Source organism: Atta colombica, unplaced genomic scaffold (assembly GCF_001594045.1).
Source record: "Atta colombica isolate Treedump-2 unplaced genomic scaffold, Acol1.0 scaffold321, whole genome shotgun sequence".
NCBI classification, from domain to species: Eukaryota; Metazoa; Arthropoda; class Insecta; order Hymenoptera; family Formicidae; genus Atta; species Atta colombica.
The window spans coordinates 145,829-168,235 of NW_017259428.1; the positions used below are offsets into that span (position 1 = coordinate 145,829).

Below are 22,407 nucleotides of genomic sequence, written 5' to 3' on the forward strand. Positions count from 1 at the left end.
TTAAATAATTCTTCTTTAAGTTAATAGTAAACAGTCTATATAAAGAATTCTTACAAACTATATCAATTTTTTACAATCAAACTATTATTATTTATTTAAAGCCAAACTTGCATTTTTTCAAACAAATGTTGAACAATTGAAAAAGATAAGCAATCAGTGAAAATGTTTCTCGTAAAAGCAATGCTTAACAGACCTTTCACTTAAATTGGATTTCTATATTTATATGTTTGTTTATGTATAATGTATTATTCAATCATTAAATTTTTTGAACATTTGAAGTGAAATTTCTTAATTTAAGGTCCAGTACTTAGGATTCACTCTTATATAATTTCTAGATGGATATTTCTCTATAAGACTCTAAGTTTATACAATAAAAGTGCAAATTTTCTTTAATGGCAAGTATTTCTAAATAATGATGATAACACAATATAGTTTAAGTCGATCTTTTTTATTTTGAAATAAATCTTTTCGCTTTCTGATCAAGTGAAATTTGTCATCAATGCCTACAGTTTACGTACGTGTCTTTTTTATCATTTACGATGCGAACATAACGATGGCAGGCTCGGACGAAAAGTGTAGGTATGCGTTGGTCTGTAGAGAGAGAAAAAAAAGAAAATATTCTATAATAAGAATTTAAAATTATCGAGATTCAAAATGGATTAATTAAAAGACACACACACACACACGCGCGCGCGCGCGCGCACACACTGCACACGCACACGCACATATTTAAAATTTATTAAAATATGAATTTTTGCGATTTCAGAATTTATTTTATTTTCCATTTTTCTCTTAATTAAATTATTAGATCATTAATTATCAATTACTACTGCTAAATCATAAATAATTTAAATGCATTTTGGTCAGATGTGCAATTAACGAAAAATAATTTAAAAATCTCTATTTATCATTCAAACTGGTATCAATAATTTATGAATTTCAATTTTAATACACATTACATTATTAATTCACTTTTGTTTCAAGTGTTACTATACTCGTTGTTTAGTCTCACGCAAAAATATGCCAAGGCTCAATCTAAGACTCAAACGGAAGTTAGTATTGTTAGACCACACACTCACATGCCTTCTCATCGAAATCGTGGTCTACGCAGGACGATTGTTGGATGTACAGAGCCGGTTTTAGCGGCCGGCCATCCTGGTCCTCTATCTGAACCACCAAACCGTGATTGTTACCGTTGCCATGTGGATTTCGCGGACTCGGTCGCCAGAATCTCAGGCCTTGTCTGACATCTAGCGCCAAATGAGCGCCTTCGGCATTCAGAGGCGTCACGACAGAGTCCATCAGTCGTTTTTTTGCTGCAGAAATAGCAATTCTCTAAATTCTTTAAATATTCATAGGTAAATTTAGCAATTTGTTAAATCATTGGCGTAGCCAAAGAGGGCAAGGGGTTATGCCCCTAAATCTTAAAAAAGAACAAAATTAAAAGCGCTTAAACAGACTTTGCTTGATATTCACAAAAAATTAATTTTGAAAAAGGAAAAAGAATTGAAGGTGAAAATTATAGAAAGATTTTTTAAAAATTCAAGACAACTAATATTATAAATTTAAGTTTTTTTCTAGTTTGAAGAACCAGTTGCAGAACCACAATTTTAAGAGAGAATAAAATAAATTAGTAAATTAAATATGTATGATTATTATTTACCTTGTAATTAATTAAAAATAATAATATAAAACAAAACAAATTCAATAGTCCACACTAACTCGATTATCCTTCCTTTCCCTACGTTCAAAGGTCTTAATTCTAATTTGTCCCGTCCCTTTAAACAAAATATCTTAGCTACACCCATTTATTATCAAATGCCCATTATTAAACGATTAAATACTCACATCGATGCTTCTTCAGCGATTTGGTATAATAATAAACGGACACCCTGATTTTCTTCTCATCATCTTCTTCCTCATCGAAGGGGTTCGAAAGCCGATAGTCGGAAGTTGTGACGTTTTTCTGCGGAAATACGTGAAGTCGCAATCTCGCAGCGACAACGTAATCGTCAGAAGTAAGATTTAATTGAAAGTGCATGTTCATCAAAAACGGATCTATCCATGCCTCAGAATCCGTGTTTCGAGGTATGTGACCTACATAATGAATCGAGTATTTGATCTAATAAGCAACATCCTTAATATGTTACCATGATTGCATTCGGAGAGAGCGCTATCAGCGTTATTGAGTCATTCCATCATCATCGTTCATTAGACATGAAATAAGAATAGAATAATACGATAGCGCTAATAGCCTGCTTTCCGCGCGAATGCAGCTTCTTTTTTTGAAACGTCAGAAAAAAATGAATTATTAAATTACTTACAAACAGGCGAAAACATAGCAAGTCTCTCGCGTTGAACCTGATTGGTATTGGTGCTAAGGTTGAATCTCCCAGTTATCGCAAGAATTCTCGATTTAATATCTTCGATCGCCTTTTTCTGGCTCTGGCTGCACAGACAGATCAAAGTTTATTAGGTTGCACGGAATACTTAAATAAAAGGTGACATATCACGCCAAGCTTTTAAATCTTTAATGATACGAAGCACACCAATTTTAAAACGTTAATAAAAAATCATCTTTATTATATCAATCTTACATAAAAAATTTTTTTCAAAAAGATAAGAATAATGTAAGATTATTTTAAAAAGATAATAAAATGCGAGAACCTGAGGCAAAATATTTAGAAGTTTCAGAAGGTCGTTTATATAATTGATGCTTTACAAAGAGATTACTTTACAGAGAAGAGGAAGAAGAAGAAGAAAAAGAAGAAGAAGAAAAAGAAGAAAAAGAAGAAGAAAAAGAGGAAAAAAAGAAGAAGGTTGTTCTTTCTCTCTGTAAAACAATAAAATTTAAAGTAAGTGGTAAGCTTTTTCAAGAGAGACAGAATAATTTACTCAACCTTAAAAAAAACCTAAGATTCTAGAAATATTTAAATAAACGTTGCAGAGAAACGTTTTAAAAATGTCTTAAAATTTTTAACTATTAAAATGTTTTTGGACACATTTAATTGGCGTTTTCGAAAAATTTTTTGTATTTGTATTTTAGAAGATTTGGATTTTGCAGTCTAGAAAAGATCATTTCGCTCTATGAATCTAGTGCGGCGGCGTGTCTATCAGCTTGAGAATTTTCACCTCCAGGTTCCCGGCGAACTCTTCCGGGTGCCGACACGGGCCAATGGACGATGGTCAGTGACCTACAGAAGCACGGTACGGCTCGGAGGCATTTATTACACGTTGCAGACAGCGGCTAGACAGTCGGCGGATACACCGGCACCCCAATCACCTCGACTTTCCGTCTGGTCTCTCGGCGGAACCTTAATTTCTTAAGGCCGCGTCTCGAATCTTAAGTTCATTCCCAGGACGTCTCGACCAGACTCATTTGCATCGCACGGCCTACAGAAACTTTTTCTTCAGCATTGGACATCAGTTGTTCGCGTTCGCGTGACTTGAATTTCACTCTTTTTCCCGATGCGACGTAGCACAATGTGACCCATTGCATCCGTCTCTATTCGGTGCTATTGTAATTTTTAGATTCCACGTTTACAACATATAAAATTACAGTCCCATAATTTTCATCGGTACCGAGACAAGAACTTGTTTATTTGCGCGCCACGGCCTCCGAGACTTTCATCACAAGCAGACGGTTGTCGACAGTTTCGAAAGATGACGGCGACGTCGAACGATCGACCAAGACACCGCAGGTTGCATAATAAATTTTTAAGTCATTAAGTAACGACTGGTGGAATAGAAAAGAAGAACAATGGTGTGAAAAGAGAAAGGATGGACGTCATTTCTCTACATGATCAAAAAGGACTATGTTCGAACGCCCATTCGAGAGGTGTGCATCTTCCACATCAATGACCTCATTGGTTTTTTTTTAATAGAAAAGATGTACTTTCTTGAATAACGAAAAAGAGAAGAAAGGAGAAAAAACGCAATAAGAAAAGTTAAAAGGTTAGCAGGAAAAAATAAAAAAAAGTAAAATAAAATAAAGAAAGTGAATCTGATAAATAAATTCGAACAATAAAAGAGAAATAGAGAAAACACAAATGCAAAAATTTTTTTCGTAGTCCATAAATTCCACAAATCTTTTTCAACTTCCTCCATTTCTTCGAAAGGAAAAGATAAATGAGCTGTCATGAGGATTCGCTGTATTTTTTGAAGAACCCAAAAATGACAATTAAAAAGGCAAAATACATATCCATTTTTCATCTTAATCATTTAATCTTATCGAGTCGCCTAGAAAATAGATCCTGTTTTCTTGTGAGACAGCGGAGAAGTTACGGCGCTCTTCTCCGAAATCTCGGCTGCGGCCGAGCCTTCGCGTTCGATTCTAGGCATGCTCGTTAATCTAGCTGCGGCCAAGTCACGCGTTTCGCGCCGGCTCGTTGCGTACATGCCACGTCTGTCCGCCGTCTGGGAAAGGGAAGGACCTGGAGAGTCTGGAGGCCGTTGCATCATGAGAACCGGCGCGGCGGTGCCGCGTGGTGGATCCTCCTTGCTCGCCTCGTGGGCCGGGTGTCGCGATAATGAAATTCACTGGAGCACAGTCGGGAATCGCCGTGTCGGCCATTAACGTTGGAGATTAGATAGGGAAAATAGGGAGAAAGAAAGAAAGAGAAAAAGAAAGGAAGAGAGGGGGGAGGGAGAGAGAGAGAGAGAGAGAGAGAGAGAGAGAGCCGTCAGGGTACATCGGTGAAAATTTTAATGCCCTGACCCAGGACATTAGTTGCAGCTTAAGAGAAAAAGGGGGAAAAAATAGAAGGGCTAAAGAGAGAGAAAAAAAAGAAACGGTGTGGAAAAATAGCAAAGAACGGTTCCTTGAGGCATGATAGGTCGACGATGCGTAACCGGCGCGGCGGCCTGATTGGGCCGTCCGTAAAAATGCACATTGCACCGTCTGGCGGTGCGACGGCGGCGGCGGAATGCAGGGCGAGAGGTAGAGCGGAGAGAACGGAGAGGACCGAGGGGATCACCGGCGAAAACTTCCTCCTCTCTCTCCGTCGCGCGCACCGTCGCTTCGTCTCCGTCGACATAGGAAGAGAGACGCATAGACAAGGTCAACGCATTAAATTGAAATGTGTTACGTAACCTCGTAAGAGAGTTCTAACTGCAGCCCGACTAGACACCCGGCGATTACGGGGGTGCTCAACTCGACGTCTCAGTGTCTCGGGCTTGAATTGTACGAGCGACATTCGTCGCTCTCTCGCTTGTGTGCGCTTCTCGTATTGTGTCCCGTCGCGAAAAACGTTCCATCTAGACGAGAATATCCTTTCCCCTCTCTATATCTCTATTACTCATTTGAGCCAAATATTCGATATTTTTCTCATTGAATTTAGAAAAAAAATTAATACTCACAAAACAATTAAAATTTTTTTAATTGTTCTTTTAAAAAACAGGCAAAAATAAATCGAAGATAGGTTCCCTTAGGAAGATGAAGTTGTGGGATAAATCGAAGTGAAGTGGATGAACTCGAAATGAAGATGCTATGTGAAAGCTTCGAGGATAATAGCCGGCGGATCCTCGATGCAACAACCGCGCGAACGACCGTGCGAGCGATGCACGAATGCATCGGCAACAGCACGCGCTCTCGGAGGACTCTCGAGACGGGCTACGCCAGTGCCGGCACGAATGCATTTACGCGTCTAGACTTAATAAAATAAAAGAAACGTCCGCGCACACCCGCACGAGTGGGGCTGCGAGCAGTCGTGGGGAAACGGGAGAGGGCGATTTAAAAACACAGCTAGAGACCGCAGCGGAATTTCCACCGTGTATCCTTCCTGGCTGAGAACACTATCCTAAACCTGTCCCTCGTGCAAACTTTATTGCGCCTTCGGATGTTATCTCTTTATGAGAAACAATCTTATTTCACCCGTGCGTAAACCGTAATATATTATGTTTGATTGGCGTATTAATCATCGCCATATTCAATCACTGTGTTCAACCAGTTTCAACTTTACGATGCTGTAATAGGTACTCTCAAGTATTATTATTCGAACATTAAAATTAAGATGAATTTTTCTTGATATTTTGTGCATGATTGATGTAATAAAATAAAGTTAGAATCGAGATCAAGAATTATTATTGCTTAGCATGCTGTCATAAACGCGCAATTTTCCTGCTCCATTTGTAAGTTTTTCTTTGCTGTCTTCGACGCGATACTTTTATCGGTTCATCGAGATATTTTTACGTGACGAGGGCAACGTTTCGCTGAGAACGCCGATGCCGACCGTCGTCGACCGATGTCGGCGGATTTGTCTGTTATATGTTACGCATCAAATCTTCTAATTTCCAAGATGCTTGCGCATGCTAAAATCTTTCCAAGATACACGCGCAAATAAATAAATCGTGTAAAAAAAAAACGATTAAGCGATATCTTTCAACAACGAGTTTACGTCAAATTATGCAAAATTTGCTTATTGCACATTTTACGTCATATTCTCGTTCTAGATTAGAAGATTTCAATAGCAAAAGAAGAGAAACATCATAATATATTTACTACGATGTAAAAATGAGCGTGGCGCGTGTTACAAACAATTAAAAATTACAGAAATTGTTTTGCACAGCTCTTATAAATAACATCTATCATACAATCTTTCTTTAAAGATCCATGAAACTGTTGGAATACACAGGAAAAATATCATAGATAAATAGTGAAAGAAAGAAAATTGTATAGATTTGAAATGTGTTTATTAAAGTATCATATATTGCTGGTAAAATATAAATTCGCGAAAAAAAAGAGAAAGAAAGAGAGGGAGAAAAGGAGAACATATTAAGAAAATTTAAAATAAAGTTAATAAAAAACTCTTTAATAAAAATAATAAAAAGAAAATAAATTAATTTAAAAGAATAAAAGACTTAAATATAACATAATATAAATACATAAACATTAACTAAAATCAACAGAGAAAGAAAGAGAGAGAGAGAGAGAGAGAGAGAGAGAGAAGAGAGAGTAAAATGTATCTCGAATCATGCGATTGCAATTCCACATTAATTTCGCCATAAAAATATTCACAATATAAACACTTTTCATGCACAACATGAGAACAGAAATAAAGTGAGCTAAGCGATTGTTAAAAAATACGCTTGAAAATAAACTGATCAAGAAAAGTACACGCGGCACACCTTACCGAAATGCCTTACTGCTGTAATAAAGGCCTCTAAGAGAGGCTTACCTGTTTGAAGTTACATTTTCTCTAAAAAATATAAGAAGCATATTTTGTAATACTAGATGCGTATGCTAAGCAGAGTACGTGATAAACAACATTATAAATTTGTGACGCAATTAGGATTCAGTACGAGGAAAAGTGAAATAGATTTTAAATAAAATGAGATCATTATTTTTCTGAGATGATCATCATAGATAATAATATTAAGATACTTTCATCTTTCCTTATACTAAAAAGTGCTTTCTTTGAACTCTATTTCAACTTACTCCCGATTTGTACGCGATAGTTGTTGATTGGCAGTCAAATTGGTCTGCGATACGTTCTCAATGGAGATATTGGCATTGGCTATGAAAAGCTTTACTGGATCCAGAGTATCATTCTGATATTCCAGAGTATCAGTTTCGTTTCCCTCTTGGGAGGAACCTAGATTTTGCTCCTCGTAGTCGGAAGTCCCGTTCTCATCGGTATTGTCATAACCCAGCGAATCCGCGAAAGCCGGTATCACTCTATAAACGTCGTCTCCAATCCATTCTAGCCCCTCGTACTCGCTGATTTTTCTGCTGGTCACATTGTTCGTGTCTTTGACAGACAATTTATCGTCGTTCGCTGAACTGGCGGAGTCATCTGTCACGTTCGAAGTCGCATTAGACGTAACATTCGTAATAGTGTTCGTGATAATAGACTCCGGAAACTCTGTTGTGTTGAAGGAAGGTTGATTCTTCGGGTAATCTGGCCTGACGCCTTTAGAATTCCGCAGCTGGTATACTATGGGAAATGGAGTGTGCCCAGTAGCCGCAGAAGAGGCAGACGAAGAAGAAGTAGACAATGACGAAGCGTGAAAGGAGTTTGCAACATTCCTTGCAGTCGTGTGTCTCAAGGTCAAAGGAATGCGATGTTTCAGACCCTTCGACAAAACCAGGGCGTCTCCGTCTATAAATTTCGATTTTTCATCGGATCCGGAGCTAGAATCGAACTCGGAATCGTCGTAGGGGATCTTGAAAATCACGTGAGGCTCCATGACTCGGTCGAAGTTCTGATGAATGTTCTGCGACGGGTTCCGCTCCTCGGAGCTCCTCGATTCGTCTTCATAATCAAAACTCGCAGGTTCCGACCACGAGTGCTGTTGCAATTCGAGTTTGGAAGCCAAGTTTTCGTAATCGATTACTGCCTGACGATTATAAGCATCAAAGTCGAAGTCTTTGTCATAAGTTTTCCCTTTATATCGGTTTCTCTTCCTTTCATTCCTCGATACGTCTACGTCAGGATCGTTACGAGAAGATGGCTCAAGCTCCATAGAATTATAATTCCAATGCTTTGCCTTGTCTCTGTATAGTTTCTCATCGTAATACTTTTTTCCATCGGATTCTTCTATTTTTCTCAATTCATCCCTTCGCTTATCGAGTTCCCGCTCGCGAATCGCCAGCACTTCTTCCGGCGTGTAATTCAAGCTCTTCAACAGCAGCATTTCTGCTGCGCCGAGATCACCTGTGATTATCTTCAGGAGTGCCTTCTCCAACATTTTCTCTAATCTTCGCGGACTGAAGGGAATTCCTTTGCTATCTAAGACCTCTGAGTATTTTTCATTTTTTTTCAGTGATTCCGATTGTGCAATATCTGCAGTTTCTTCATTTTCAAAATTGGATTTTTGTTCGACAAAATTTATATGACTATTTTCTTTTCTGTGTTCTGGATAATACTCATGGTGATGATGATGATGATGATGACGATGAGACCACGCATTGGTCGTAATGGCTATCAATAAGAAAAGTACGAAGAATTTGCCCATTTTGTCGTAAGTGAAAAATTTATCGTAAAATTTAATGCACTAAAATAATGTTCAACCGCAGCAACGATTAAAGCACTCGTGTTTCAAAAATTGAATAGTCTTGTGAGAAATAAAATAGCTTGAAGCGCGCTCTCCAAGAATAATTTTAAACCTGGGTGGATTCACTGAAAAAAGTGTCAAGCCTCGAAAATTTCGTAAGTTGTGCTTGACAGCTGCAGTCTACAAATAATCTTCAATTACCAGGAGAAAGTAACCGATTTTGCGTTTAAGAGAATTTTTCGACGAACTTCTCGCTATTAAATCCCCAAAGTCCATTGACGAATAATCGCGTTATATCAGTCTCTATGTCTGATTTGTATCTCGCTCACCTCGCAGAATCACGGAGGAAGACAACAAAAAGGATAATTAAGGAAGTATCTCACATATCTTCCGGTTCTTCGAAGCTTCGTCGAAACTTCTTGAGGACTTGAAGATGTCACCGTTGCGGATGGTTTCTAGTGCTCCACCGTGCTATTCTGTCACTTAGCTGCCCGACGCTTCTTCAAATGAGGGAACTCCGCAAGCACGTTCAACACATGAAGAAGAAGAAGATGACACCGTTTCGTACGGAGGCGCGTTAGCAAAATGGATCGTGATTGGTCTGCCGGCAGTCGCGGACTAAGTTCTAATCGCACGAGGAAGGCGCGAGGTGCGTAAGTAGGAAGGATTCGTAGTATGCGTGTGCACGCTCTGAGCAGTAAGTCTCAACTGAGCCGTGCTGGCCAGCTCACAGACATAATTCTGTCTACTCACTAATTCCGAGACAACCACGAAGCCGCGAGAGGAGACGCGCCGGTGTGTTACTACGATGACTCCTTTTTTTCTTCCCTCTCCTCCCCCTTCTATCCCTCTCTTTCTTTCTCCCTCTCGGCCTCTTTCTCTCTCTCCACCACCGTTGCCTCTCTCACGTCGGCTCGACTCTTTCTCCTCCACTCGTTCAAACCCGGGTAACCCCTTTTCCTCGCGCTCCGAAATCCCGCGGAGGACAGCCTTTTCTCTCCTCGCGACGTTTTACCTCTTTCTTCTTCTGTCCCCTTCTTCCCTACCGTTTCCTTTTCTTTTTCGTACACTTTTTATATTCTACCTCCTCGGCGCGAATCTGCCTCCCGTTGATGATTACCAGAGATTTGAATCGAATTGGTCCCTTGACTAAATTTCCGATTGTCCTGATCTTCTTTTTCCCTCCGTCACTTATCTGCGATATCTGTACTACTGATTATTTGAAATTTCGTAAATCGTCTTGTGGATCGTCGATACCTCGATCATGCAAATACTCACGTGGCAAATTCTCACTCAGAAATCTGTATACTGATATATGTATATCTATGTATATGTGGCTCTGTGTTGCAGGTGAACATTGTTCAATTTTTTCCTCCTTTCACCGCGACCGCAAATAATGCTGTACGCGCGCGCCGGGCTTTCGCTACCAAAAAATCGATCTCGATCTCCTACCGTGCGATAACTCGATCGAAATGTGGCCTCTTTTTAGTCAGGGCACCGTCGCCCTCGTATATTTCGATTAGCGCGAAGAGAACAGAAAGAGAAAAGAGTTTCTTCTTCTCTTCTGTCTGTGTCTTGTTTCCACGAAGTCTCGTTTGTTCGGCAAGATAGAGTTCCTCTGATTGAACGGCTTCAGGGAACGTTGCGACGAAATGCGAGGGAAGTGACAGAAAAAAAAAGAGTTAGCAGGTATAGACGGGAGCACACGAGGCTTTATACACGAAAGAAATGTACAAGGAGGCTTGTCGTATTCGGATGGTTGTTTCAGGGGCAACCACGTGCGACTTTATAGGGTGCCTCCCTCTCCGCCGTCTAGACGAATCGAAAGATATAATCTTTGAATCATAATATATCGCTTTTAATAAATGCAGCCTCCGCGTGCGTGCGTGAAAATACGTTGCGTGGCAACGTACGCCGAGTAAAAAAAAAAAGAAAAGAAAAAGAGGCGACGGCCGTGACATATTCAATTGCTTCCACGTGCGGAAATCTCCATGGAAATTCGTAAATTTTTGATCGTCTTTAATTATTACAACTGACTCAAAGTTAACCAGTAATTTAATAAAAAATTAAATTAAGGCATAAGGATCGAGATTTAAATTCAATGAATCCAGATTTATACTGAAAAAAGAAGATACTATTTTGTGTATTTTCAAATCGACGACAGATTTATCTTTAATATATTGAAACAATATTTAAATGAAATGTTATCGTCGATAACCTATTTTTACGAAGAGACCGGCTATCCTATTTGGGGGGATCAATTTGACTTTCCAACATAATTATTTTGATGGTCCTACAAAATTATTTTCAACTCTTTTCTTGCAGCAAAATCATTCTTTCCATGTATAATAATATGAAAAATGTTACGTAATGCAATTTATCTTTAAACAGATTCATCATAATGAACGTAGAAGAGAAAAAATAAAATGATTACCATAAACAAATCGATAAATGAGACTGACATAACTACTTACTCAACCCTGTTCAAACCTGGCTAGTCAACGTGCGGAGAAGCACGTGTGTCGAAGGAAGTGCATTACGCTGTCTCGGACACACACCGTTCCTTATACCTTACACATAATACGTACTTAAATTACATACGTGTGAGTGCTCGTGTGACTTCTGCAGATTCGAATGTATTTTTCCTAAAATCGTCTATAAATTTCAAAATGCTTCTCTTCGTTCATTCAAATTGTACATGTCGAGCCCATTCGAACAAAATTATTCTCATCGAGGGATGTGATCAATTAATATTTTATTTTAATATCCTATTTTATTTTAATATAATAAGATTTAAAATTTTATAATAAATTTTATTACATTACAAAAATTAACAATATCGTTCCCTCACTTCAAAAGTGATACAATTAAGAAAATATAATTTCCGAATTATTTTATCATAAATAAATTAAAAATTATCCCCATCAAAAGTAAATTAACTCTATTTCATATTTCGTTCTTAAGATTTTCAAAGAGATCATAATATCTATAAGAGCGATACATTTTGAGTTACATCGTTTTTGTTCATTCATAAATAAAAAGGAATTTTTTCACGCAGAAAAAATAGATTGCAGAGATCGTTTAGAATTAATTTTTTGATGAGCAAAGTTTAAAGAAAAAATTTATTTTGAATTTAGTCATTTCGGCTAATTAAAATAAATACCAACTATTAGCAACATGTATTTCTAAGATAGGTCATTTTTTATGAATCATTCAGATTTATTATAGAAATATAAGTCAAAAGGGTAGTTTTTCAAGGATTGTAAAACAAAAATGACAAAAATAACATTTAATCATATTTCTATAAAATATATTCTTTTTGCCAATATTATTTAATTAATTAATGATTTTTTAAGTTCTAAATAACAATTTTCCCTCTTTTCTAAAAATTTAATTTTTTTAATTGTGTCACTTTTATATAAAGAGAACGATATTAAAATTCTGCAGCGTATTAATCAATGAAAATTTAATATTTCACTGATCTCAGTATTTATTACGTTTTACTAAAACTAGGACTAGAAACCGCGAATCAGCGGTCAAAATAAACCGATGTTAGTGAAACCCGGCTATTTCTGGCTCTAGTCTCAAGTGGAGAAACAGTGAATCGGGTAAGCCACCGTTATTTCTCGCTTCTGTCCTCCTTAAAAAGAGACAAAGGATGAGTTAAGCTAAGGTTAAAGTTACGCGACGTTCGTGAAACCGGCCCTCAGACTCGGAAGACACGTCGGGTACATAAAGTACCCACGTGCGATCACGCGCGGGCGTGCAGACACGCGGGCTTAAACTGCGTACGACATGTCCGTCGGAGGGTTATAGGGTGAGAGCGAAGGAGAGACGCACGATGCAATTTGATCTCGCGTGTGCGAGAGAGCCGGGCGCGGTGGCGACGGCGATGCAACGGCTGACGTCACCACCGAAATTCTCCGTCGCGGATCGGACATGCGCGCGGACAGACAATCTGGCGTCTAGACGTACCAAAATAAATAATGCGCGGTGCCTCGCCTCGCCAAGTCAAATTGTTGTTTCGCACACTGATAATACCCGTCGTTTGTCGTCCTTGTCGGTAACGCGTTCCCTCCGCCTAGCCTCCTGTTGGCTCATGGGGGATGGTTACGGAGAAACATTCGAATGAGAGTCTCTCCGTTCGATGCATCACGCAATGCGTCGATCAACCTGCGGAGCCGCAGGCTGGTTAAGAAAACCTGCTGTATCGTTACAAGATTATTTTCAACCTGACACTGATTAATTCGAGAATGGCGGAAGAATTCCAATTATTTAAACCGGGTTGTTTGAATGTCGTTTCAAATTCGAGCACGATGCGTCCATTAATACCGATGGGTCCTTACACTTAAAAAAAAAGGAAGATCGAAGACGAATGAACGGTGGATTTTTCGCAATCACGATGGGATTCGATCATAACAACCGGTATAATATGTTCGACAGTGTTTCTTGGAATTATTTTCATAGCCCGAGGGAATGGATAACATGCGAGGAACGTCGAGTGTTTGATGGCGACGTAAACAACATCGTGGAGAGAGAGAACAACAGTGAGCAACACATCACGGCAGAAAAATCGGCGCGTAAACATTGGGCTCCTGGTCTCTCGGAGAACATGGTCTCACCTGGCGTTGAGTTGAGTCGCGCGGTGCGTCCGAGATACGCCTTCTCTAATGACAGAGTCTCCTTTCCTCTGGGCCTACTCTTTCTGCTTCTTCAGTTCTTCCCCCGAGACGAGGGACGTTCGAATAAGAATTTAAGACGATCTGCCCACGCGCGCCAAATTATTCCGCCTTATGCCCGTTTCCTCCGATCGGAATTGTAAAAAAAAGATAGAATTCCACCGACGCTGCCCCGGCCGCCGATCGGATCAGCGTGCGGCATGAGGACTCGCGAGAGACGGCTGTGGCGATGGAGAAAGATGCAGAAACACAGAAGAAAAAAGAAATGGAAATCGTGCAATTTGCATGGTCTCTCCGGCCAGCACTCCGACCCTCAACGTCTTCGGCCTGCGAAAGAACGGAGGCAGACGGCAATCAAGATAAGGTCTCTCTTCTCGGGATCTGTCAGGGAATACTACGTTCTCGGTCCGCCTTCCCGATTCTTCGATCGCTTCGTGGAAACGGGATTTGAATTTCGGAGTGGATTGCGCAATCCGCGCGCTGGCACCCACGCGTGGGCGCGCAACGCAATCGTCTTCGGACCAGACGGTCATTTTAAAACCAATACCTGCCTATCGGGAACACGCAAATCGCCGCGCAGCGCCGCGCTGGCCTCTCCCTCTCTTTCCCTCTTTATCCCTAGCTCACCATTGCCTCTCGGCTTTGCGATATTTCACGCTTGTTCCGCAGCGCAGACGTACACTTTGAGACCGGAATGCGAGACGCATTTTTATAAACTTTCTAACCTAAGCGTAAACATCCTATGAGCGCGCGCTCTTTTCAAATGGAAAATTCAAAAGTTGTTAGAAAAAATGTTTTGTTCTATCAATTTATATTTTGCTATAACAATAAAAATTTACTTAATATACCGAACTGTAATTTTATTACTATAGCAAACTATTTTGTTTAGTAATAAATAAATAATTTTGTTATTTACAGAAAGCAGAAAAATATATTTCGTAGAAATTAAAGTTTTTGTCATAATAAGCAAAATATTTTTTATAGCTATTAACAAATATCTCAACTAAATAATTTTATTAAATTTTTTCCTAGTACATATATTTTACACTAAAAAAATCATAAAAGAAATCCTAAATTGAACGACTTAATATATAAATAAATAAATAAATAATATTTATTAATTAATAAATTAATTAATTAATGTTATCTAATTAAGTTTAAATTTCTTCTTCTACAAAAACTGATAATGTAAATTAATAAAAATGAAATGAACTCGAATGTTTTTTTTCCAAATAAAATTCCCATTTTTCAGTGAAATATGTAACAATAAAAAGAAGAGATGAATATCGGAAGTGATGTATATAGAAGAATTACAAGATGGAACACGATCTATATAGTTCTGAAGAGTGTCGCGTGCTGTGACAGACGATGACGGATGAATCGGCATTCCAACGAAATGAGAGTAAAGAAGAAACACGAGAACATGAGGAAGGAAGCGTAATGTGCAGTTACGTATGCGTTCCGTCTGGTTAAATCGCATAATGACAAGATGGCTAATCACGAATTATGCCATGTACGCGACAACCGATTCAATTGTCGCTTATCGCGATTATGTTTACAATGTTTCAATACTCTTTCCATGTAATATATAAATTGTACAATATCCCATTACTATAATTAGTTAAAAACTAGGAAATAGAAAAATTACATCAATTTATAAACATCAATATACAAACTAGTACTACACTATAAATCAAATAATAACCCAATCCTTTGAGATTAATTTTGTTATTTTTAACTTTCATGTTTGCCAAAATATAATTTAATCTATTTCTGTGATCAATTTTAAAATGAACAATATCCATGTATTAATGCACGCATTTGAGTCAAAATTAATATATATTTTTTTAATTGAATTGTTTAAATTATTATACTCTATTAAATTATTATTATATTACTTTATTAAATAGGAACAATAATAGCGACTTATAAAAATGATTTTAAAAAATTTTAAATTAAGTACAACTTGGCAATTTTGGCATAAATTTAACAATATAAAATAAAATACAGAATATATAAAAGATAAATAAAAAGAATAAATAAAGATGTGTGTACACACATACACATGCATACACACACGCGAAGCTGATGAAGCTTGTAAAAATTCGAAATCGATGTAAAATCTGTTCGTAATTCGAGTCTTACAATTGAATTTTACAGGTCTCGAATGGCAGGGACAATGTTGTGTACGCATTTCTGTTCTAATGAAATGATTAAATTCGATGCTCTTGTTTTCGAGCTAAGGGAGGCGATAAGAAATAGCGGAATGTCGATGTTGACAACGTGACCGAATCGTTTCAAGGCGACGTTTGAAACAGGCAAAGATAGCGAGGATCATAGGACAACGAAGGGAGAAGGGCGATGAAATTCTGCGGAATACTTAATTTTCCTGTGCTCTCGTGTGTCCAGTATCAGGCAGATCAGCAGGTATTATTTCCGCGCGTGAGGCAGTGAGTCCGCATTTCCGCGCGTCGGATTCGTCTCGAGGATTCGCAACATTATTCAATGTTTGATACGATAGTCTCTCAAATCATCAACAGCGATTTCAACAATTAATATTACAAAAAACTATGCTAATTCATCATAAACGTATGAATAGCGTTTTGCAAATTTGACTATTTATGTTGCTTTTGGCACGATGCCAGAAATCTAAAGTTGGCTTGCCTACCTACGTAACGCACGTAGAAAATAGAATAATTTTCGCATAAAGTTATCAAGGCCGGGCAGTAGAAATAAATAAAAGAAGATCTATCATCCATAGTCTGGACTTGTGATAGTCGAATGAAGCAGCATAAATATGCCATAGAATGCAATAGATTAGAATTTCAATATCGTTAATTTTTGTAATCCAACACTGTTAAATTTATAATAACAAATTATATCTAATTTAAGTTATTTTTAATTATTTCTATAAGTCACCACTGCTTCCATTCAAAATATTGTTAATTTAATTAAAACAATAGAATTAAATAATTTAATTCATGAAAATGTATTAAATTTGACTCAAATATAGCTTATTATTTACATACTATTATAAATACATACGTTAGTATAGACGTTGTTTACTTCGAAACTAATCACAGAAATAAATTGATTAGTATTTTGGTACACATGAAAGTTAAAAATAACAAAGTGTTATTTTTAACCTGAGGGATTGGATTACCGTTGTTCCTTCGATATTTAATTGTGAATGAAATTTACTATCAATTTTGATAGAAAATTTTATTATTTCAATTGTTTTCTATGTAACGTTTATGTAAACTAATACTGAAGCCTAATTTCTTTTCTCTCGAAAATCTTTTGTTCACTTCTTCGAGTAACAGCAGACCGTTCGTAAATATCACGAAGTCTAAAACATTCGGCAGACTAAACACATTATTACGTCATGTGACAGTGTCGAAAAGGGAGTCCAAGCAGAATATAATCCACTAGTGAAAGCAGGCCTTACGTCGGCGAGATTTATTTCTGTTTATACCGTACAAAAAATACGCTGATCTAATCACAACATTTACTCGACAATTTATAAAACGTTCCGCTGTCCCTATAATATATGGGATGCATAAATGAAAAACAATTGAGGTGAAGTAGCATATGGTTTTAAAGAAGTGATTTCTATGGAACAGCACCTTTTCTACAATTTTACAATAGTTTCGTTCAAGAAATAGATTTAAGTAACTTGATTTTATCAAGCGGAAGGGAGAACGCTTACAGCGAAGAAAAACTCGATCCGTCGTTATCGTTTTAAACAAAAATTCGAACATGATTCTCAGCAAAATAATGTTCTCTCGTCGCGTCGTCTCGAGATAAGCTCATCTTCAGTTTTTTTTTGTTCCTCGCCAGCAGCCAGACAGTTTAGCCTTGAAAGCCTCCGATTACTCGGACTTCCTGCTTCGTAATTTCAGGACAATCTATACCTTTGTAAAGATTTAACAATAAACATGCAGAATATTATTAGTATATACGTACTCTTTTAAAATCTATTCATTTCTTCGCATACTCACTGCAAAATAATCAGTGTTTTCCATATATTTTTAAATAACAAATGCATGCCATTTTTTAAAAGCAGATATATATTTATGTTAGGTTACAAATTCTTACAGAAATCTAATACTTATTGATCAGTTAAATTATATTAAGTATAATAACTTTAAAGAACTACTTACCTGTTGTAGTATCTATTGGCCAACTCAATCATTTTAAGTAATTTTAAGTTAACTCACTTACTAGTTTGTTCATTACTATTTGTACTTCAAATGAGTAATTAATTATCTATTTAATAAATTGATCAATATTAGATTTCTGTAAGAAAACATTTCTGTAGAAAATATCAACCAATTTAATGTAATATAAAACAAATATTTCTTCATATTTCGAGTTTTGAAATTCTACGTGTACATTATTTATATTGATCATATGTATTGATAGATAAGATTTATTGTTGATTAATTGACAGATAAAATTTATTATTTGCCTATAGGGGATTACAAGAACTTCCGTTTATGATAAATATATACCTATATAATTGTGTTTTATGCACTGAAAAAAAAATTTGGTAATAACTACTTAGCAACTAATACAATTCAATTAAACGTTTGATGATAAGAATTTTTATATTTAGACTCATATAATTATTTTTATGACTTCTCTCTTATCTAATATATTCATAAGACGAAATCCAAGTTAAGTTATGAGTTTCTATTGTTAGAAATTTAAAAACCCAAGTCTATAATTAAGAAAATAACATAAAGGATTTCATAATCTAATTATTTATAATTACATATATACAAACTGAAAAAAAGAGTCTGGTAATAGTTAACAAATGTTGAATGAAATAATTCCAATCGAATTCGATTAATATAGATATAACCAAAAATGATTTTACTTTTCTAAATATTTCAAAAGTATTACCGGACGATTGATCATATTATTACGTTTGTACTTGATATATATTAAAAAAAAAATAATAAAATTATTTTTTGTTATATTAATTGAACATTATTTTGGTTAAAATTATTTCATTCAACATTTATTAACTATTACCAGACTCTTTTTTTCACGATTGTATTGTATTAATTGCTAAACATAATAGATAGCTATAAGTTTGAATTTATCGCGTCGTGTCATCAAATCACTTTCACATTTGAAATTAATTTCATTTAAAAATCGCATCAAATAAATAAATGTTGAGATATGATTGTGACAATTAATGACATATACGATTATGTTGTAAATTCTTTTGTATAACTTTGTACAATATTTTTAACTATCAATCTTTCTTATTTAAATAAAAAAAGAAAAGGTTGAAATAGATAAGAAATTATAAAATACCATGATATCTTGTATAGTTTGCGATATATTCTGGGATGCGTTCCAAAATGTTAACTACAGTAACAAACTTTTATGGACTACGTGACGTGAACTATAAAATTTTGATTACTGCAATGCACTGTAGTTTTGGAATGCATCCCTGGGGGCGACTGTCAAAATTACTTTTTCACAGTCTGTTTAAACGTTATAACATGGCCATTGGTCATTTATGTTTATTGTATTATCGTAAAAGCTGCATTTTAGTTTTACAGATAGCAGACAGTGTGTTTACATTATTTTGAGAAATATATTGATATTAATTTTATAATTTCTGTCTAACATGGAATGCGACTTCCAAATGATATAATTGAACTTTTGGTAAGGAAATATATGCATGTATCTAATAAAGTTGTATTATATACTATTTGATAAGTCTATATATCTCCTCCTTCTATTCCATAACCGCAATCTTTCTGTCTTTAATTTTTATGTGCGATTTAGATACTCAAAGAATTTCTATCTATGATGTAATTGGCTCTATAATTAATGAACTTGTATCAAAAGTAATTATACTACTTGAATATGTATTGAGTATTTCAATAAAATAAAATAAAATTCCCTTTTTTTTCTCTATTTATCAAAAGACATGCAAGGATTTGACAAGTGTACGCACAATGCCAGACTGCTTATTGAATGATAGCTGTTTATATAAATATGTTATAATGTGAGGAACAATTTGATATTTATATCTGTTCAATGTTTAATGAATTTTGTTCAATGAATTTCAAATTCTGTTTTCTTTATTAAATTTAAAGTTTATTTCTTGTCAAATATAGTCATATAAAAGGATTATAATTAGAAATAATACAATAACATTGCTCTTAATTTAATATTATTCCTAAATAATTTAACATTAGTTCTTAGTTTTAAGAGATATGGTGTACATATCTCATCACATCCTCGCAAAAAATAATACAAGTTTTTCAAATTTATGTATAGTATTATATGTAGATTGAGTTTTAAATAATTTAAGTATATTGGCCTTCAATCAGAAAGATGTAGTTGAATTCAAATATTTCTAAAAAAAAAACGACACAAAGAAAAATAATTTTTAGGAGTAACCTATAACAAAATTAATGTCTAACATCTGTCTATATTTAAAAAATTTGAAACAAATAATTTATAATTATCTCTAAATTAATTATTTAATATTGCTGCAAAAAATAAATAAATAATTTATTTTAAATATGTAATTTTCTTTTCTTTCTTCTAAATAATTTTATATATTTTGATTTGTGTCTTTTTTTCTTGTGGAAATGCGATAACTAAAGCTCGAATTTGGTTCAAACATAAATAATAATTCCGACAATATACTATCGTTAAATGTATTCAACGGCCTTGTAGTCATTCATGTTAAAATGTAGATAATTTTCCGCCCGAAGTAACGTTTTCTATGAATAAGGAAACAACAATGTTTCTTGCGATAGTCACGGTTATTATACGCAATTATGTAATATTTATTTCAAAACTTTTTTTTTACATTACGGTCACGAATTGTGCGATGCATGGCCTCGTCTTCCGGTTTAGTTCTCCAGTTTCTACGTCTTGTCCAGTTTATCGGCAATATCGATTAACTGCACGCCCGTGCATCCGAGTCGCGGCGCGAGAATTTTTATGCACCTGTTTAGATTCCATTTCACGTATCGGACCTCGCAGCAATCCGTTAAGACACATCACGTATTGGTTGCATGTGTATGCCTGCGAGAGTTACACGAAACAAAATGCACTTCGATATTTTTTACTTATTTCTTGGTATCAGTCTAACAAAGCATTCTTTTTCTCGTTAACAATGAAATAAATAATAAAAAAAAATTGAGGTCGTGTTTATTCCTCACATTTTAATGTCTTTAAATACGCATTTGTCTTGAAACACAAAATGTAATAAATTTTACAAACCATAAGAAATTAACTAATCATAATCTCCTCACTGTGATTTTTCAATATCTATCTATAATAAATCTGTGTTTCAAGATATACTCGTGGCAAAAAATGATATATCTCTGCTAAACTTGTTGTAACTGATTAGATATATTTATTAAGAAGTTTATATCTCAAATATTTCTCGAACAGTTCATCGGAAACACGGTAGTATCTCGACGCTAAGAACATGAGCACGATATAGTGCGAGGTCGTGTATCTACAGACGCGAGTCGATGAGCCAACGAGTTGTACCTGAGATTATCGAATCTCAATAACAATTGAACCGACCAAGTTATAAGTAGGTTCAGTTGACAGCTTAAATTTGAGTTATGTAATATATAATTTACATTACATATATTATAGCATTTTAGAAATAAATAAACGCATTTTTTCACAGTAAAGTATGAATATGGACTTTAATTTAAAAAATCAATTTGAAAAAACTTGCCTCTTGCTAATAAATCATGTAATAAGTGTGAACACAGGAAATATATTCAGAAGTTATTTCAAAATATTCGAAATGTTTTGTGCGACTATGACAACAATTTGAAAGATAAATTGTGACTGTATCCTTATATGAAATAAATAAGATATTATTATATTATGTTCAAATTTTAAGAATAATATATAACAATGATGTAAGAAATTATTTAAAATATAGGAAATTATTTAACATAAATGATAGCACATAATTTCGTATGTTCCAGTAGATCTTTATGTAAAATACAAATATATTTCCATTCAGCTCTTTCTATATACACATATTTTAATTCATACAATAAATAACAAAATTTATAATTATAATTATATGTTAGAAAATGCTTTAAATTATATATTTTTACAAAAAAGTTTTCTTCATTATTATGTAACTTCATTATTGTGAATTAATAAACAGAATACTTTAAATTGAAAAACAATATTTACTTTTTTATTGTTTAAAAAAATATTTGATGTAAAGCTTTTTAATAAATTTATCTAGTAAATATATCTAATCAGTTGCGATAAATTTAACAATCCTCAGAGATATATGTCATTTTTTGCCACGAGTATAAATTATTGTAAAATATTATATCTTAAGGAGAAAATAGAGATTATATTAAATGTTGTTATTGAACCATAAAAAATAGAATTAAAAGATTAAAGAACTGACGAGACCTCATGAATGAACGGAAATGTGATAAATCTGAGACATTCTGTTTTTCTGCAAAATTTATCATTTATGGCTTCATAATTGCAAAAGAGGATTAGCATTGTTTTTTTCATTCAAAATGTCACAGAAAGAAGGGAGTATCCCCACTCGTATTCCTCTCGTACCTCGTTGTGCCTTGCACAACAGCTATACTTCGTCACCGATTTTCAGTAGTTCCTCGGTCGTCTGATCATATTGCACGTAGCTAAAAAGCAATACTTAGCATTTTTACAGTGTACATATATATATATATATAAT

The 22,407-nt window shown here is 35.2% G+C and overlaps 1 protein-coding gene across 3 annotated transcripts; it reads right to left on the reverse strand.

The window, feature by feature from the left end:
• Window positions 1-404: 404 nt before the first annotated feature.
• On the reverse strand, window positions 405-10,541 carry LOC108690456. 3 transcript variants are annotated; one of them, XM_018197765.1, is made up of 6 exons: window positions 7,436-10,541; window positions 7,176-7,196; window positions 2,325-2,449; window positions 1,849-2,097; window positions 1,084-1,316; window positions 405-591 (listed from the first exon to the last, which is right to left on the reverse strand). In XM_018197765.1, exons 1-6 carry the CDS (start codon window positions 8,953-8,955, stop codon window positions 535-537), a joined length of 2,205 nt encoding a protein of 734 aa, XP_018053254.1. In that variant the 5' UTR covers window positions 8,956-10,541; the 3' UTR covers window positions 405-534. The 3 variants fall into 3 exon arrangements, with proteins under 3 accessions (XP_018053254.1, XP_018053252.1, XP_018053253.1); XM_018197763.1 differs by having other exon boundaries at window positions 1,080-1,316; XM_018197764.1 differs by lacking the exon at window positions 7,176-7,196 and having other exon boundaries at window positions 1,080-1,316.
• Between the last annotated feature and the right edge of the window lie 11,866 nt (window positions 10,542-22,407).

Excerpts from the sequence above, each read along its gene's own strand:
- LOC108690456 (XM_018197763.1), bottom strand. The coding sequence starts at position 8,955 with ATGGGCAAATTCTTCGTACTTTTCTTATTGATAGCCATTACGACCAAT. Across the intron at positions 2,450-7,175 it reads GAAAATGTAACTTCAAACAG|CCAGAGCCAGAAAAAGGCGA; the intron begins GTAAGCCTCTCT and ends CTGTCTGTGCAG. Across the intron at positions 1,317-1,848 it reads ATCGCTGAAGAAGCATCGAT|CAAAAAAACGACTGATGGAC; the intron begins GTGAGTATTTAA and ends CTATTTCTGCAG.